Consider the following 17,457-nt stretch of genomic DNA (forward strand, 5'->3'; position numbering starts at 1 on the left):
AGAAATCCGAATGGACTATTCGGGTTTGTCGAGCTGCTATCAGGCGCAGTTCGAAGTGAACACCACAGGCAATTATGGCGGCCTAATGAAGCTTGTCCGGCAGCATACGCTGAATGTAGCTTGGATTGAAGAGATTATAGCCGATGCATCAAAGGCCAAGTACCCGGGGGTGGCACATTTTGTGACGAAAAAGGACGCCTGGGAAAGCGAAATTAGACATACAATCGACTCAAAACTACACACAATTCGTCAAATACAGTACCAACACACGCAAGAACGCAATTTACCGGCGCTGGCTGCCGCGTATTTGGAAGAAGGCAACATCATGGTTCTGCAGGGCGAATTCCGGGCCGCCCACCAATGCTATCAACAGGGACGAGGAACACATAGCTCGATGGACTATGAGGGCCTAATTGGGATATCTGGCGCCGATATGCTGCAGCGGCATTGGTCCATCGTGCAGACTTCTTTGATGAAGGTACTCAAGCTAGATAATGAACCCTCGCGATTCGTCTTACAGAGCTACGGCTTGGCCTCTTGGTGTTTAGGAGATTACGGTGACTGTACCTCATCGTTTCTTCAGCTAGAAGACCTCGGGGGCATTCCCTGGATCAGCGAGGAAACCGCTGCCGCTATCCTCATGATCAGCGTGCTGCTTTCGATGTCTCGAGAAGATATGAGGTTTTTTTTACGGTCAGATAAGGTCACTGTCCCTCTGTTCAAGAAATACCCTGCGTTTTATGAGTTTGTTTCAGCATACTACTTTCTTGACATTGCTAAAGTCTGGAGTCTTTTGCCGGCCCTTACCGACGTTATTTGTGAAGACTATTTTGCCCACGGCCGGCTCGAGGCTTCAGTATCACGCCTAAGAGAGCAGCTACATCAGCACTATCTTGCGGTGCGTCGTTTGACTCCTTTGACTTCCACATTAGAGTTGTTCAGCCTTTTAAAGACCTGCACGGTGTTTGACCTTGCAGATGATGCCAAACGCTGGGGAATGGCCATTGAAGTTGATACCGTCGCAGACACTATCGAAGTAAAGACTGAGGCACCTCGTCTAGAGATGCTAGAGCGTACTGCAGCTCTTTCACGAAAATTTATATACGATGGTACTATACTCGTATGGTCCCGGTACTAACTTATTTATTCTATTTTCGTTGAGCATAACCTTCGACCAGAAACCCGTTGAATACTTTCCGTAGCTCAATCGCTGCTTGGCGAGATTTTTCCAGCATGTTTTCAAGCTCGATCTTTTTGACATCGGTTTTCGATCCCACCGACACACCAACAAGTTTGTCTTGAGCCATAAGATAGGCACCGACCAGCTGCGTGGCATCGTCAAAAAGATCGACATCGGTGTAAACAACGTTTTCGTGGACTGCAACAGAGACTGCGGTCACCATATCATGGAGAGCAATGCCAGCATTGATCAGGGCAAGAGTGGCGACATTAACCGCTGCTGCAAGCTGTGTATACAAGGAAGGACCCGCTGCGAGTACGGTGACGGTAATAGTAATTTCAGATTTGGGGTAATCGTCTAAAACAATCGCCGGAGTGACGCAGGTCTTGACAAAGTCGGAAATCGTCCGCTCAGTGTTCTCGTGGTCTTCGATTCCGGCAAAGTTTTCGATCTCAATATTAACATTCACCTCGGCTCGCGGGTTGAAATCCTTGCGTGACGGCTGCGGGCCGTAAACCGAACATTGGAATCGGCACTCGCCCACCTCTAAATACGCAGACCCATTAGCGTGGCTGGCTACACCTTGGGCAATAAATACTGGTCTAAGTCCATCCGACAGTTCTGGCTCTCTTTTGGCTCCTTCAACCACTAAAGGAACAGTGTCCGTAGGGCCCAAATTTCTTCGTCTATCTGCCAGGCTCATGTCAGCAGCTGAAACTTCTGTGGGATCTCTGGAGCCTAGCACCAAAAGAAATGATTTCACGGCGTGATATTGAACATGTCTTTTATTTTAAACATTTGATCAAAAATACTGCCTACGTCTGCGAATTCACACACTTGAGTAAATGCTACGGCAACTAAATATCTCGTATAGCTAAGGGCGTATTCAATGAGCCATGTGCTGGGAACCTGAACCACCGTTTTGTCAGTTCATTCCAAAAAAGAATCATAACATGCGGGGTGTCCATCCTCGTTTGGATTCCATATGACTTCCTTTTCTGGAAATGCACAGTGCTATACCCTGCATGCGTGGGTGCAGACCCTACGTATAGTCATGCTTTGAGATTTGGTTCTACATGCTGTTATACTTCTACCAGCGGAATGACCTACCACTGTACACTATTGGTGTGTTAAGCTGTATTGTCGATGCCTTTCTGAGTCCTGTTAGCAATATAATTATCGGCAAGCTCTTCAATGCCTTATCAGGCTTTCAGGTTGGAAGCTACACATCAGATGCGTTTATGAGCAGAGTTTTGGAATTGTGTGCGGGCATGTGGTCTTTGGCACTGATACAAATGTTCTCATGCTGGGTGTCACATTTTGTTTGGACTGTGATCGGTTACCGCCATGGGCACAGAGCCAGAAGTCAATTGTACGCATCGACGGTGTCTCGCGATGTCGAGTGGTTTGATGAAAACGAAAAGGCCATTGGCAGTGCTACAATGAGTTTCAAAGACGTCCAAGATCTCGAGTACGCTGTTGGAACGTCTACTCGCGATATTTTAACCACGTCAATCTCCATTGTCCTCCAATTGATCGTATCTTTCTACTACTCATGGTCAATTACCTTGATATGTATGATTGGCGTCCCTATCATGGCTTTTTCAACATATTTTCTGAGTATCCAAGTGCATACTCGAGTTATAAAAGCAAAATCCTTGCTTGACACTATTTCAACCGCTGGCGATTGGGCCCTCAGAAGCTTGTCCACCGTTGTTTCGTTCCAAAAACAGGGCTATGAGAAGGAAAAGATGGAAGAGCTACTCAAGAACGAGCTCAAGCTCAATATGGGCCAGCATCAATTTAGTGCACTGCTACAAGCCATTGGCCGCTTTCTTGTGCTCTCGATTTTTGTCCAAGGGTTTTTCTTTGGCTCCTATATGGTGAGGAGTCATGGTGTCAATTCCGGAAACGTAATGACAGTCTTCTGGTCTTGCTTGTCTTTGACAACAAGTCTGAACACTATGCTTTCGTTGCTAATGGGATTGCAAAGAGGAATTGTGTCGGCACAGCGCCTGTCATCTGCCATTGAGCGTGACACCACGTCAGAGCTCAAAACTTCCATCGGCATTGTTCCATCAAATTTTGACTATGGAACAGGTGAAGTGGTTTTCGATGAGGTAGTATTCTCCTATCCAACACGACCAACCCTAGTTTTGGCTGGATTATCGCTGAAATTCGAGGCTGGCAAAACTACTTACATTTTGGGACCATCGGGTAGCGGGAAGTCATCTTTAGCGGCCTTAATGGGTGGACAGTACGAATATCAGGCAGGACAGATTACTATCAATAACGTGCCTCTTCCTCATATCAGCACTAGCTGGCTTGAGCACACTGTGTACGTCGTCGAACAACAAGCAAAGCTTTTTGATATACCCTTATCTGAGAATATTCGTATCGGCGCAACAAATCCGGCATCGGTATCATTTAGTGACATTGAAAAAGTTTGCGATCTAGTTGGTGCAGACTTTATTGCTGACCTCCCGAGAGGACTTCTGACACCTGGATCCTATCAACTTAGTGGTGGACAGAAGCAGCGAATAGGTTTAGCAAGAGCACTTCTGAGAGATGCACCAATCATGGTTTTTGATGAGTCCACAAGTGCGCTGGATCCGTCAATGAGAAGTCATGTCATGAAGGCCGTTCTTGAATATCGCCGCAACAAGACGAATATCATTATAACCCACCAAATGGACATCATACCCCCTCAAGCTCCCATACACTTTATTCAGGACGGGAGAGCGTATCAATACAAATCCCTTGAGCAATATAAACGACAGTCAGTGGTACCAATGGGGCCACCAAAGCAGCGCGTCGAACACGAAATACCAATCAGTGTGGAACCAAAATCAGAGAAAAGAACCGCAATGTTTATCTTGAAAACCACCAAACAGAAAGGGCTTCTGTTTTGTGGGTTCGCACTTGTGGCAGCCCAAGCAGTTGTGAACCCGCTTTTTGCTTTCTTCTTTTCCAAGCTTCTAATGGGAATTTTGCCTCAAAACCATGTTAATACCACTCTTTGGGCACTTCTAGTTCTTTTACTGGCATTCACAGATGGTCTGCTAACCTACTCACACATTGTTTTGGACTATGTTTCCGAGAATTGGCAACTCTTTATAAGGAAAACTATTTACGACAACCTCCTCTCTCGGCGGTTTCTTGACGAGTCACAGGTATCATACTATACAAAGCTTCTCTTCTCCGATACTGAAAAAGCATCCCTCATACTTGCATCATATTGGCCAGCCATGGTGAATCTGGTTGTTCTGGGTGTGGTGTCACTCGTATGGAGTTTGGCGGAGGGCTGGGAGCTTTCGCTCATCGGCTTGTCTATTGCTCCTTTGTTTTTCGTGGCAACACAGTTTCACAAGTTTGTCAACTCCAAGTGGAATATTGCTAGAGAAACTCGCCGTAATGAAGCATTGAAGCTGTTGGTAGAAGTGGTCGAAGGATTTCGAACAGTCAAAACTCAACATTTGGAGCATTATTTCGGAACACTTTATGCTCGCAGGGAGGATCGGGTCCAGGATCTAGCAATTAACATGGGCCTTTCAGTCGGCTTCGCTCTTGGTATTGTAAAAATATTCCCGTTCGCAGCTCAGGGACTGTTACTCTGGTACGGTATGCACCTCATTGCGCAGGGTAAATATACTTCTCAGCAAACGATGATGGTGTTTACTATTTTGATCTTTGCATTAATGACAATGATTAGCATCGCAGCATCTGTAACCTCTGTTGGAAACGGTTTCGAAGCAGTGAGTCGTTTGGAGATGGCAATCTCTGACGATCAGGACCAGGACGAGCTACAAGCACTATCGGTTGGCGAAGCTCGGAATTATGACTCCGTTGACTTCAGCAGACTATCATTTAGAGACATCGGAATCACATACCCCAACGGAACTTCAGTTCTTGGAGGATTTTATGCCGATATCGATAGTAAACAAGCAGTTGCGGTTATTGGTCCTTCCGGCATAGGTAAATCAACTTTGGCGCGGCTTCTTTTGAAACTTCAAACACCATCAACGGGCAATATTACAGTCGACGGATCATATCCTCTACAAAAAATCCCATCTGATATTGTCCGCAGAAAAATTGCAGTAGTGGGACAAATGCCCCTGGACTTTTTGGATGGCACGATTATGGAAAATTTAATGTATGCGTGCCCACCAGATATGTCGCCACCTACTGCAGAGTCAAAAGCCAAGAATGCCTGTAGAGCCTGTGGCCTAGAAGAGTTCATTATGAAACTTGAAGATGGTTATGGTACGAAAATAAAAAGTGGGTTACTTTCGGGCGGCCAAATGCAGCGTTTAGGAATCGCCCGTTGTCTTATACGCGAGCCTGATTTGCTTGTTTTGGATGAGTGTACCTCGGCCCTTGATGATGAAAGTACCGAAGTTATCAAGGACCTTCTGACCACAATCAAAGAGCGACGCCTTATGTCACTCCTGATAATAACGCATCAAATGGATTTGGCTGCGATAGCAGACAAAACTGTCAGCCTCTTTCAATAGTTTTGCCTTTTTCTTTGGTATTAGCTTCCAAAAGTTCCGGCAGGTTCCCGCGGTTCTGGTTTAGGAATGCAACCAAACTTTTAGCCCGGTCAGTAGCGTTCTCGAAAATTGAGATGATAAAATAAAGAACGAGAAGGATACCAACTACCAGTACGATTAAGGCAACACAAAGCCAGCGTCCCCATTGCTCCCACTCGATCTCGAGCGTGGTGCATTGTCCGCTGTCGAGGTCCAAGTGATATACTGCATCTGAATGGTGTTTGAAAGAATCGGCAAGCATTCGAGTGGCTTTCAAACATTTCGGGAAATACTTGCAGTTAATGTCCGCAATCATTTGCAAAAACGTGCTTGAAAAGCGCTGCACCGGGTAGGATAGCACAGTCAACTCTGTGGATAAACGATAATTGTCTCGACCAACCAAGTCAAGCTCTGATACAACTAATGACAGCGTTGCAAGCAGCTCTTGATACATTTCAACGTAAAGTTGGGGCGACTTTCGTAAGTTCCTTTGCATTTGTCGACGACACAAGTCCCGTAAATCCATGAATGTGATCGAAAGCTCAGAGAGCTGTTCAGTGAGGGCAGTTTGATTCTGTTGTAGATAAGGTGAATGCAAGAAACGATTCACTGTGTCACAGCGTTCCTGAGCCATTGGCATAGCCTCATCCAGCTGTGATGGCCTATTCCCGCGGTTCTGTGTAACTTTGGGTAGATAGAATACAAAGTGTCCAGCGGGACCCTTGCTTTCGACAGCAAACTGGGGCACATCTGCAGAATACACGCTTGCCACATTAGCCATAGCTGAAGCAGCAGAGTATGCAGCAACAAAGACACTATTGAAAATATTGTCATTGTGGGCCCAATACACATTATTCAAGAAGTGTGAGTTCAGCTCGTAAAAGGGGAAAGACAGCGCAGATACTTGGGTAGCCACTAATGATTGCAGACTTGTCTGCATGAATGTATCAGCCTTTTCTTCGAGAGCACCCAACATTTCAATGAGCTTTGCATTGAGATCCACAAAGTAGGGAACAAGTGGGACCAGCTGGTGCGCTTTAGCTTGTTCCACGTCGGAAGAGACAATCGAGACTTGGGTGGATAGGTGCGAGAACAGAGACATCTCCGTACATTTGAGTGTGGAGCTCATATTCATCTCTCGTCCATTAAATCGATCGAGATGTGTTTCAAAGTCGTAGATAGCATGATGCGCCTTTTCAAAGTCATTCTTCATGATCGCTGAACCGCATTTCAAAACGAGAAGCACAAAAACGAAGTTTCGCATCATTGTCTTGAAGGATGCACTAGAGAGGAATTAACATCAGCCTCCGGTATACTCTAAAAAACCACCATACTTACTTGAAAAGGAAAATAAACCCGGAGAATTATTCATCTATAAAGTAACCACCACAAAAGGCAAGTCCTCTATGTCGTTCCCCTCTCTGTCTTCGGCACAAATTTCGAAAACTAGTTGTTTGTTTTCGATAGGCTTTTTGCTAATACTTTCAACCAGCTTAGACAGATTAAGAGGTAGGCGCTCTTTCAGTTTCGCCGGCGGCTGGAAGGAAGCGTAAAGCAACAGATTTTCGCAGGCAACCATCGAGATATCTAGACCATGCTCCTTCTCAAAGTAGTCTAGGAACTCCTGCAGGCTGACGTCACCATCGATGGAAAGACGACCCCAGATCCTATCGATTTCACGATCGTTGTACTTGAGTTTGGTAGAGGCAATTGGTTCGCTGAAACCAAAGAAAGGTAAAGCTAGTGATACAAAACCGTTCTTATAGTCCTCAATTTTGCGCCTTTGAACGACCTTGAGTGCCTCAATAGTCCCAAGACCCGTGACAAGCGCTGTAGTGGTGGCAATAGCAGGAATAATGCGGCCAGCAATGAACTTGGTCTTGGATCTCTCCACAGCGTCAATTCCGTAATTAGTAGCACGGAGGTTAGATGCAGCATTGATAAAGTCGATGTGGAAGTTGGTGTCGTCGTCTTTTTCAAACTCAGCAGGAAGGAGACGGAAGCCAGCTAAGGAAGAGGGAGCAGGAAGCTTATCGGCAATTTTAGCGAGTTCATTGGACTCCAAGGAGCTATCGTTTGAAATCTCATCATCAGTAACCGCAATCTTGATACCAGAACTGGGGTTAAACTCCTTGGAATGATAGTTACCAACAACCTTGGCGAAAACAGCTGGGTCAGACTCACCCTTGAGTCCATAATTAAAAGCACGCAAGTTTGCTGCGGCAGTTAAGAACTCTAAGTGCGTGGCGTTGTTGATATCCAAAACCGCAGCAGTGGGCTGACGTTTAGGAGGAGCCCAGAATGGAGCACCAGTGGTAGTTTTGGCATCGGGAGGGAAATTGTACAAAAGCTGCAAAATATCGTTGCGGAAAAGACCATTGAACAAATCTACAGCCCATGTGATGCACTGCTCGAAAGTAAGTGGCCGTTCCTCGACCAAATACGAGTAAATGACCTCAAGAACCTGCTTTTGATTAGCCACCTGCTTAAGAGTAGACTCAACAAAGTTGGGCTGGGTCAGGTACTGGTTAACGTTGAGGCACGATTCATTGAACAGTTCCTCAAACTGAGCCTTTGCCCAAGCAATTGTATGGTCAATTTTAGCTGGGAATGACCGGATAGTACAGAGCGGGATACCCTTCTCTGGCGGGTCATGCGAGGAGGTGTAAGACTCTGTGAGGTTGGGGACAACAACCTGGACATTGCATTTAGTGCCCAATGTTCCAGACTCAATAAGAGGCTTCTGGTAAAAAATGCACTGGCGGTCAACATAAGCACGAGCCTCGACATTGTCCAAAGCGTTGGTAACATAGTCGAGTCTATTCCAGAATTCGGCGTTGAATACATCCTCCGACTCTTTGCCAACCTTCTCCGTAAGACAAGTGAACTTACCTTTCAAGTCGGGGTTAATTGCAGCAGCTGCTGCAGGAGCAACCTCAGATTTAGCATGGCCCACATCTTTAGGTCGGAACAAAAACTGACGGTTCAGGTTACTCTTTTCGATGGTATCATTATCGGTAACCCAAATATGGCCATCGGGGCCGGACCCCATTCCCATGAGGGCCCAGTTTTTGAGCACCTCACAACCAATCGCTCCGGCACCAACCAAAAACAGCTTAAGGTTAGCCAACTTGTCCATAAAATTCTTGCCAAAGACAGCATAGTAGCCATCGTAGCGTGTGTTGCGAGGAGCAGCGTCCTCGGCAGTGACACCTTCAGGCAGTGCCTCTAGAGCATCAAAATACATCCATTGGCGAACGGGCATGAACTTTCCAGAAACAGCCTTAAGAACCTCTTGAGCTGCCATACCACCAATAACACCAAACATTGGAGCCACCTGACCCTGTGACTGGGAGAACACAGTTGAAAGCAACTGCTCATCGAGCTCTTCGGTGACAGGGTACTGAGTTCGCACATTCTTGGCTAACTGTAGAGTCTCTGTGATATCTGCCGCCGTATAAGGAGCAGGTAGACGCCCGTGACGAGTCTTGAACGAATGCAAAGCCAGAGTTCCAACATGGAGCTGAGCTGGACGCTCGAGCTTGGCGAAATCAGTAAGGAAGTATTCTGGAGAGGTCAATTGATCCTGGAGTGACGCAAAAGTCACAATTTCAGGCTCTTTAACTTGAGTCCACTGCCCACCTTTGACGTAAGAAGCCTTGAGCGAACCGATGTTGAAAGACAAAGGTCCCTTGACCGAGACTCTGTATTGACCATTGATCTCGGCGGGCTCTGCATCACGCAGCTCAATAAACATGCCATTTTCCAAGCCATGCATGGCGCTATCTGGGGCATAAACTTCACCGTCATTCTCGATGGTTGCAACCGTGCCCACTACAGCCTCTTCACCATTAGTGTCAGTGACCGCAAACGCAGGGCCGAAGTCGTTGAAAAGAGTACCAACCAGACCGAAGCAGTTCGCATAAATAAACTTGATGTTGTGCTTACGAGTAATCTGGTTCAACATGACAGCATTCTCGATCAAAGCGTCAGTAACGACCACAACCTGATAGTTCGGGATCAACTGGGCCAAATCACCGTGAACAACCGACACTGGTACGTATGAGTTCAGTTCAGACAAGTGCCGAACACACGCAGCAGCACGAGGTTTTCCAATATCGGTTTTTCCCAAATAGAATTGGCCCGCCAGGTCCGCAACGACGGCTGGTTCCGAGTCGTAGATGGCGAGCGATTTTACACCCGCAAGCGCCACGTTCTTTGCGATCTCAACGCCAAGACCGCCAAGACCGACAATCAAGACATTGGAGGTTGCCATTTTCTGCATAGCCTCTTTGCCGAGCACATAGAGCTGGCGAGAGTACAGACTCTCATCAATTTCGCTGTCCACTTGCATTGGGATTATAGGATAGTTCACTGCGGTTTACTCAGCTGGTGAAGAGTAGCGAGCGAATATAGCACCCCTGTATGTTACCCAATACCCCTAATCGGGTTTGCCTCTAATTTACTTGTATTTTTGTACTGGAAAACAGGTATGAAAGTTGTATTCGGTGCGTAACAAATGAAGACCTCCAGCACAGTTTACATCAATCTCGGGGAAACTGCTGAAGTATTTATGTATGCGTGGAAGCTGACAGCATTTGAAAACAGTGGCGATCCGATGAGATACGTAGCTAAGTTGCCTGTTTCACCGGGTATAATCTCACTAGTACGAATAAGCGTCAGTGAGTGCTTGGGTGCAGAATATGCGAAAGCCAGTTAGTATGACAGTGATGAGTTGGTGCGTGCTGCAGAGTACGAACGTTTAGGAGGTATGCTTCTCGGTTAGTCAGGATTTACCAGGGGCGCAGAGTCTAGCAAGCAGTCTATTATGACTGCAGATGGCCAATAAGCTCACCAAGCACTTTGCGCAGAATCGAATTAAAAAAATTGGCAAGTTAATGAAAGAATACTTACTGAGATAGACTTTGAGTGTGCTAAACGTGTTGTAGTAGTTATTTGCCAGATGTAGTGGATATTTGCCACTGCTCGCCAAAAACGGTTTGTGCCAATTAGGATCTTCCAAGCATGCGTCCTGCAGCTCCTGCTGCGCCCTATTTCTTAGGGCGTATTCCAAAAAACTATATTAGAGCAAGATTGCCGGTATGGAGGCGTATCAAGATCCAAATGTCGTTTCCATCAACAAAAAAGTCTCCTGAATCCGCAATCTACGTTACTGAACGTGAACTAGCTGACGGTAATGACAGCTTGCTTACCCCAAGCTCATCTTCAGATCCCACCACAGCGCCACGAAAGTCGAAACTCTCAACTTTTGCACTGCTATTCAAGGGCCACAGAGCAAGACCAGATCGCCGCGCAGACATTCCAGCGCAGGCTAGAAATATGATGTCACTCCTCTGAGTGGAAGGAGCTATAACATCACAAGGTGCTATATCATCCCTTCAGACTCACTCTATTTTGTACCTAGAATCTAGCTTATAATAGAGCACTAGTTAATTATTCCGATCCATAAAAGAACTCTACACTGATATCAATTTGAACACACTCCTTTACGTATGGTTACATTGTGGACAACTTACTGCAGAGTTACAAAAGTCTGCAGTCGAATGCAAGCTTGGGTTTGGAGAGGATGTTCATTTAAACCGATACAAATCCCCCTGATCTAGCCTAAAATACAAAGTACAAAATTGACGAACCAATATGATAGCACAGAAAGCTCGAAAAGGTCACACCATTTCGGCTGTGGATTTAAGCATCTCATAACCCAGGCGGTTAAATTTTGTCGCGTTCTTATGAAGCCACCAGAGAGTGGGCCGGTTTTTTTTGAGCCCACAAACGAGCATCCAGATTCTGAGACCCCAACCCATTCCAGAGAAAACGCTTGAATTTTTTTCTTATTTCATTGCGAACTTTTTAATACTATTCGTGCTCTTGCATTGGAGTTTAGATCGCGTATTGCCACCTGTGTTTCATTTTCGATTGCCTAACCTTGGCTTAGCGGTGTCAGAACATTCTGCATGCTTTCATAACTCTGCAGGATAATATGCAGTCACCAAGCTTTTGTGACTAATTCTTATGAGATCGAGTGCCCCTATGTAAAATATAAAAGAAAGAACTGCTTGCCACAGATCCTAATAACTTACAACCCAGTGAAGCTCACAAATGTTCAGTGAGACGATACATCCTTGCCAATCCCCGTCATCGTGGGAAATCGATAGAGTTCCCACCGCCACGAGCGGTAACCACCCACATCATGACTTTCGAAGCAGACTTAAGATTTTTCTTTCTGCGGCTCCAAGAGCGATACATTTGAACCTACCACATCAGACCTCAAGCAGGTTCAAAGAGTTATAGAATTGAAGGTGGCCAAGTGACGTTGTCACGAATCCTTATGGACGTTGGCCACCCATTGGAGATCGCATATTTAGTTAATGAACAAGTAATGAATTAGAGTCTAGAGTGCCAGTAATGGTTTGTTTCGAGGAAGACTGATCAGAACCCCTGGTTAGAGAATGACCAGAGACTGTTGCTAGAGACTGATCGGAATGTGATCAGAGAAACGTCCCCAGACACATCCCGAACGCTTTAGCTTGTACTTCTAGCAAGTCGGCAATAATACTCTGTTGATTTAATTATATATCTCCAAGTCCTAATATCTTTCGTATCCTTCTAAAACAACAGCTTCGCACGTCCATGCAACTTGCCGCGGAGTGCATGTGATAAAAGCTGGAGTCAACGGTTAGGTCAGCTGGCAACTTCAATGATCAGCGACTTATCTTTGGAAAAAACTCTACCTATTGTTTGGAACGACGAGGCGTCTTTCGCAGCAAAATTTATTGCCTTCAATCCCGTCTTCTGGAATATTGCTGCTCAGCTTGAACTGCGCGTTAAGCTGTTTACCAAGCTGGGTCTTGGAAACCGATACTACGGGTGCTACATTTTGGCAGCTATCATTTTCTCGCTGGGTATTTACCGCGATTGGATTTACAGGATCGCTTTAGAGTCTCAGCCAGTCGCTCCTCTTCTCGATAATATCTACGCAAAGGTTGGTGGCGCGGCAATGTTTGGCGTGGGAAATGTTCTCGTTCTCAGCTCGATGTGGGCGCTTGGCATTACCGGCACTTACTTGGGCGACTACTTTGGCATTCTTATGGACGAACGTATTGCCTCTTTCCCTTTCAACGTCTGCAACAATCCTATGTATATTGGCTGCTATCTGTCGTTCCTCGGGGTCTCTCTGTGGTACGGCAAAGCGCTGGGCTTCGTGCTGTCGACTTTGATGTGGGTTATGTACATGGTTGCTTTACGTTTCGAGGAACCCTACACTGAGCGTATTTACAGTGACCGTGAAAAGGCCCGCGAGGCTGCTGCTGAGTCGTCTGGTTCGTCAACCGGCACCTCGCGCCCCTCCACCCGCTCTCGAACCAAGCGGGTTTAAAAAGCGAGGTTAAAATTTTTAGTTCCGTCATTCTAAATGTTCAACCAATCAAGGAACATTCAACATGAGTTCCATCTTTGTAAATATCTATTATTCTACCTTTATTATAGACGCCCCGGCCTCCCTACGCGTTTTGTCATGCCTCGCGAACTAATCACCATCCAGGCGGGCCAGTGTGGTAACCAGATTGGCGACTCGTTCTGGCGGCAGTTGTGTTTGGAGCATGGGATTTCACCAGATGGCACGCTAGAGAATTTTTCGATTCCAGGCGCCGACCGCAAAGATGTGTTTTTCTATCAAAGCGACGATACTCGGTACGTTCCACGGTCGGTTATGATAGATCTGGAACCCCGCGTGATCCACAGCATCCAATCCGGTACGTATGGATCGATGTACAACCCAGAAAACATGTATGTGTCTCAGAATGGTGGCGGTGCTGGCAATAACTGGGCGGCGGGATACCACGCTGGTGAGAAAGTCATGGAAGAGATCTTGGACATGCTTGATCGCGAAGCGGATGGCTCCGACAGTCTGGAAGGGTTTATGCTCTTTCATTCGATTGCTGGCGGCACAGGGTCTGGCTTGGGATCCGTTCTGTTAGAGCGGGTGAACGACCACTTTCCTGGCAAGCTTATCCAGACGTTCAGCGTGTTTCCAAACGTGGCCAACAACGTGAGTGATGTAGTTGTGCAACCGTACAACAGCATCCTGACCATGAAGCGGTTGCAGCTGTATGCAGACGCCTGTGTCGTTCTGGACAATGGCGCCCTTATGCGGATTGCCGCCGACACACTCAATGTTCAATCACCGACGTTAGAGCAAACGAACCAGCTTGTTGCTACCATCATGAGTGCATCGACAGCTACTCTTCGATATCCTGGCTATTTATACAACGATATGACCTCCATCTTGTCTTCACTGGTGCCTTTCCCCGAGTGCCATTTCTTAATGACCGCCTACACACCGTTCACCACCACGATTGAAGCGGCCAAGTTTGTGCGCAAAACCACAGTTTTAGATATCATGCGAAGGCTTTTGCAGCCCAAAAACCGTATGCTTTCAACGGCACAAAGTAAAAACGCGTGTTATCTATCATTGTTAAATATTATTCAGGGCGAGGTTGACCCCGTGGACATCCACAAGTCGCTACTGAGAATCCGGGAGCGGAACCTGGCCACTTTCCGTCCGGATACTCCAGCTTCGTTACAGCTGGCATTGGCTAGGCGGTCACCTTACGTCGAGAGCCCAAACCGATTGAGTGGGTTGATGCTTGCCAACCATACATGTATTGCGAGCCTATTTATGCGCATTTCGGACCAATTTGACCGACTCATGAGACGTCAAGCTTTCATCGACCAGTACAAAAAACAGCCAATATTCGAGGAATCCCTGGACGAGTTCCACGACTCTCGTGAAGTAGTTCGACGTGTGGTTGACCAGTATCAGAAGCTGGAACCTGAGACGCTTGATCAGCTGTCGTAATAAATTCACTAATTGCGTTAGGGTGTAGCCTGGATTGAATGCTAAAGGTCGGGTCATGGCTGTTGCAATTGAACAAAGAGCCCCAGCACGTGCTTTATTGCCCAAAACTCAATTCGCTGGTGAGTAAGCTGGGTTTCAGTCCCAGGGTTAGGTCCGATACGGCAGAGGTTGGCCGGAAGCTCGCGCTGCCCCCTCTCTTCTACACCAGTCGATTTCCAGAGTCCAAAGTGCTTGCAAGCAGTGCTAGGAGAGGCTTCCATTTTTCTGCTCAGATCGCCAAACACATCCCTCGAAGACGACCTTGTACGCTTACCAACATGCAAACCTCTTTTGACAAGCCCGTAACCGTCGCAGTTATTGGAGGCACTGGTTTATACAAGCTGGATGGCCTCAGCCCCGTGGCCATGCTCGATATCGACACGCCCTGGGGCAAGCCCTCGTCGCCTATCACTATCGCGCTGACGAAATCTGGCGACCCGGTGGCTTTCATTTCTCGTCATGGCCGCAGTCACCAATTTTCACCGACCGGCGTGCCTGCACAGGCTAACATCGCAGCTCTGAAGCATATTGGCGTCAAGGCTATTATCTCATTTTCGGCCGTTGGTTCTTTGCAGGAGGAAATCCGCCCTCGTGACTTTGTCCTCGTGAACCAGGTTTTCGATCGCACCAAGGGCATTCGGCCCAGCACTTATTTTGGCGACGACTTTGTCGCCCACGCTATGTTTGGTGAGCCATTCGATGTCAAGCTCAATGCGTTCATCAGCGAATATGGCCATATCATGGAGGGTGAGTTCGAAGGGAAAAAGTCTACTCTGCACACTGCCAAACCTGGGAAAGACCTTACTGTGGTCTGCATGGAGGGCCCAGCGTTTTCCACTCGCGCCGAGTCGCAGTTCAATCACCGCAACGGGTTTGCTGTGATTAACATGTCTGTGCTACCTGAGGCCAAACTTGCTCGGGAAGCAGAGATCTCCTACCAAATGATTTGTATGTCTACAGACTACGATGCTTGGCGAGAGTCTGAGGAGGCTGTGACAGTGGAGCAGGTCATGGCCCACGTGAAGGCTAACGGCCATAATGCCGAGCGGTTCTGTGAGTTCCTGCTCGATCCCCTGGTCGCCAAGGTGAAAGCTGGGGAAATCGGCAACGACCTTGTCGACAGCATGAAGTACTCGGTGAGCACTGCTCCGGCTGGCCAAAGCGAAGAAATGAAGACCAAGCTGAACTTCTTATTCCCTGGCCGCTGGTAAAATCAGTTGACCCAGGGCCCCTTGTGGCGGCTATTTTGCCAGGGAAAACTATCAATGCTTCCGGCCGTCCTAGTAGACCCCCATGTCAGCACCAGAGTTTCGCTTTGTAGTATCTGCTGTGTGATATCAAACGGCGAGTAGACCACGGTCTTTTTGCCTCGCGCCTTCAGCTTGACCAGCTTTGTATAGACTCGTTTGATGTTGGTGGCTACCATTACGAACGCGCAATGCAAGACTGCCATATTTTAATGCAGCATGATATGTGATATTACAGCTTAAGAAATAAATAGATACCTAGTACAAGAAAGAATCGAGGTCTTCGGGTGCGACGGATTCTGGCAAGACGAACTCGCTGGTGAAGTCAATGTTCCAGGACGAAAGCTCGAGGGGGTACGGTCCTGAATTTAAGACTGCCGACAGAGCTTCGGTGCCCAGAGCATCATAGTAGAGATTGACTTTGTTCATGGGGCGGCCGGCGATGGAAGGAATGCGCGACAAGACAGATTCTAGCGTTTCCGCTGCCTGGTTGGGCGCATCAGTATGTGCAGAAGGGGTGGGCTCGCCCGGCTCTGAGATTAGGTCAGACACATCGCTGCCGACTCTCTCCAGTTCGGGCACGGGCTCGACCTGATCAATCTCAGACGCAGAGCCGGATTCTGACGGGGTATGTGACACTGGGGAAGTGAAAGTAACCTCTTCGCGCGCCTCTTCACGTTCTTCGAAACGCGGGCGCTTTGCAACCGGCTCGTGTTCGTCGGCTGGCGGGGTCACCGGCTCGTTGGCTTCGGAGTACTCAGGCTCGCAATACGTATAAACCAATCGCTTTGGCAAGTCTGAGCTGGTCTCTCGTCGAATCGGTAGAACACTCAGCTGGTCATCAGTAGGCTCGGGGCTGTCCCCGTGGTACTTTCGAAACAGTCCATTCAGCCGGGACGAAAGGGTGGTGGATGACAGATTAGACGGCAGAGACAACGTGGAGTCGCCCAGCAGCTCTGCAGAAAGCTCTTTACTAGTCATTCCTTTCGGGTGCACACGCGACAAGACTTTGACGCAGGCGGAGATGAGAAGCTTGTTGACGTCTTCCTTCTCTTTAATTTCGGGACTTGCAGACCGACTTTCGATCTTTACTTGTTGGTGACGGCGCTTAGTGGCAGGCATAGGCGGGAAATCAGACCTTTTAGAGCACTTGGGAAGGTACAAATAATGCTAGATAGCCCGGCAATATGGTATAGCGATAATCACACACAATTTTTATCGAACAAAAATAAATTCTCTTGACCAATGCAAAAGAGCGGCGTAAACTTTTTTTTTGTTCCGGTTGCTGACTATCCAAACTTGCATACGGGCGACGGGACTTTTTCTTAAATACAAACCCACAATGAAAAACTTGCATTGATGAGTAATCGTTATGAGAGTATCCCGCAGCGCATATCTTCCCAAAAAAATATACGGGTTTGAGCAAACATGCTTAGGTTAGTTTTTGAATGGCCGTTTTGACGATTATTTTGAATTTGAAACCGAGACTTTTTGTCTTAGATTAAAAATAAGTGTTGTAAACCAAAAACCGCGAACAAGCCTAGCTCAAGGCTGTTTTTTGGGATTGGCTGGTCCAATCGC

General features: G+C 47.2%; 10 protein-coding genes across 10 annotated transcripts; 6 read left to right on the forward strand and 4 right to left on the reverse strand.

The window, feature by feature from the left end:
* Window positions 1-10: 10 nt before the first annotated feature.
* B9G98_03043 (hypothetical protein) lies at window positions 11-1,138 on the forward strand (the record flags this gene model as incomplete). Its single annotated transcript, XM_024809600.1, has 1 exon — window positions 11-1,138. One exon carries the CDS (start codon window positions 11-13, stop codon window positions 1,136-1,138), a length of 1,128 nt encoding a protein of 375 aa, XP_024665368.1.
* A 10-nt stretch (window positions 1,139-1,148) lies between these two features.
* B9G98_03044 (Exosome complex component Rrp41) lies at window positions 1,149-1,883 on the reverse strand (the record flags this gene model as incomplete). The annotated part of the gene is made up of 1 exon (XM_024809601.1): window positions 1,149-1,883. The coding sequence occupies one exon, from the start codon at window positions 1,881-1,883 to the stop codon at window positions 1,149-1,151; it is 735 nt and encodes a 244-aa protein (XP_024665369.1).
* Window positions 1,884-2,256: 373 nt separating this feature from the next.
* On the forward strand, window positions 2,257-5,694 carry B9G98_03045 (Alpha-factor-transporting ATPase; the record flags this gene model as incomplete). Its single annotated transcript, XM_024809602.1, has 1 exon — window positions 2,257-5,694. The coding sequence occupies one exon, from the start codon at window positions 2,257-2,259 to the stop codon at window positions 5,692-5,694; it is 3,438 nt and encodes a 1,145-aa protein (XP_024665370.1).
* On the reverse strand, window positions 5,678-6,925 carry B9G98_03046 (hypothetical protein; the record flags this gene model as incomplete). The annotated part of the gene is made up of 1 exon (XM_024809603.1): window positions 5,678-6,925. The coding sequence occupies one exon, from the start codon at window positions 6,923-6,925 to the stop codon at window positions 5,678-5,680; it is 1,248 nt and encodes a 415-aa protein (XP_024665371.1).
* Window positions 6,926-7,084: 159 nt separating this feature from the next.
* On the reverse strand, window positions 7,085-10,066 carry B9G98_03047 (Ubiquitin-activating enzyme E1 1; the record flags this gene model as incomplete). The annotated part of the gene is made up of 1 exon (XM_024809604.1): window positions 7,085-10,066. One exon carries the CDS (start codon window positions 10,064-10,066, stop codon window positions 7,085-7,087), a length of 2,982 nt encoding a protein of 993 aa, XP_024665372.1.
* Window positions 10,067-10,137: 71 nt separating this feature from the next.
* Window positions 10,138-11,070, forward strand: B9G98_03048 (hypothetical protein; the record flags this gene model as incomplete). Its single annotated transcript, XM_024809605.1, has 3 exons — window positions 10,138-10,161; window positions 10,433-10,481; window positions 10,775-11,070. The coding sequence occupies 3 exons, from the start codon at window positions 10,138-10,140 to the stop codon at window positions 11,068-11,070; spliced, it is 369 nt and encodes a 122-aa protein (XP_024665373.1).
* Window positions 11,071-12,430: 1,360 nt separating this feature from the next.
* B9G98_03049 (Phosphatidyl-N-methylethanolamine N-methyltransferase) lies at window positions 12,431-13,108 on the forward strand (the record flags this gene model as incomplete). The annotated part of the gene is made up of 1 exon (XM_024809606.1): window positions 12,431-13,108. One exon carries the CDS (start codon window positions 12,431-12,433, stop codon window positions 13,106-13,108), a length of 678 nt encoding a protein of 225 aa, XP_024665374.1.
* A 138-nt stretch (window positions 13,109-13,246) lies between these two features.
* Window positions 13,247-14,590, forward strand: B9G98_03050 (Tubulin gamma chain; the record flags this gene model as incomplete). The annotated part of the gene is made up of 1 exon (XM_024809607.1): window positions 13,247-14,590. The coding sequence occupies one exon, from the start codon at window positions 13,247-13,249 to the stop codon at window positions 14,588-14,590; it is 1,344 nt and encodes a 447-aa protein (XP_024665375.1).
* Window positions 14,591-14,628: 38 nt separating this feature from the next.
* B9G98_03051 (S-methyl-5'-thioadenosine phosphorylase) lies at window positions 14,629-15,840 on the forward strand (the record flags this gene model as incomplete). The annotated part of the gene is made up of 1 exon (XM_024809608.1): window positions 14,629-15,840. One exon carries the CDS (start codon window positions 14,629-14,631, stop codon window positions 15,838-15,840), a length of 1,212 nt encoding a protein of 403 aa, XP_024665376.1.
* A 294-nt stretch (window positions 15,841-16,134) lies between these two features.
* B9G98_03052 (hypothetical protein) lies at window positions 16,135-16,998 on the reverse strand (the record flags this gene model as incomplete). The annotated part of the gene is made up of 1 exon (XM_024809609.1): window positions 16,135-16,998. The coding sequence occupies one exon, from the start codon at window positions 16,996-16,998 to the stop codon at window positions 16,135-16,137; it is 864 nt and encodes a 287-aa protein (XP_024665377.1).
* Between the last annotated feature and the right edge of the window lie 459 nt (window positions 16,999-17,457).

This window comes from Wickerhamiella sorbophila, assembly GCF_002251995.1.
Source record: "Wickerhamiella sorbophila strain DS02 chromosome Unknown contig3, whole genome shotgun sequence".
In the NCBI taxonomy this organism is placed as follows: domain Eukaryota; kingdom Fungi; phylum Ascomycota; class Dipodascomycetes; order Dipodascales; family Trichomonascaceae; genus Wickerhamiella; species Wickerhamiella sorbophila.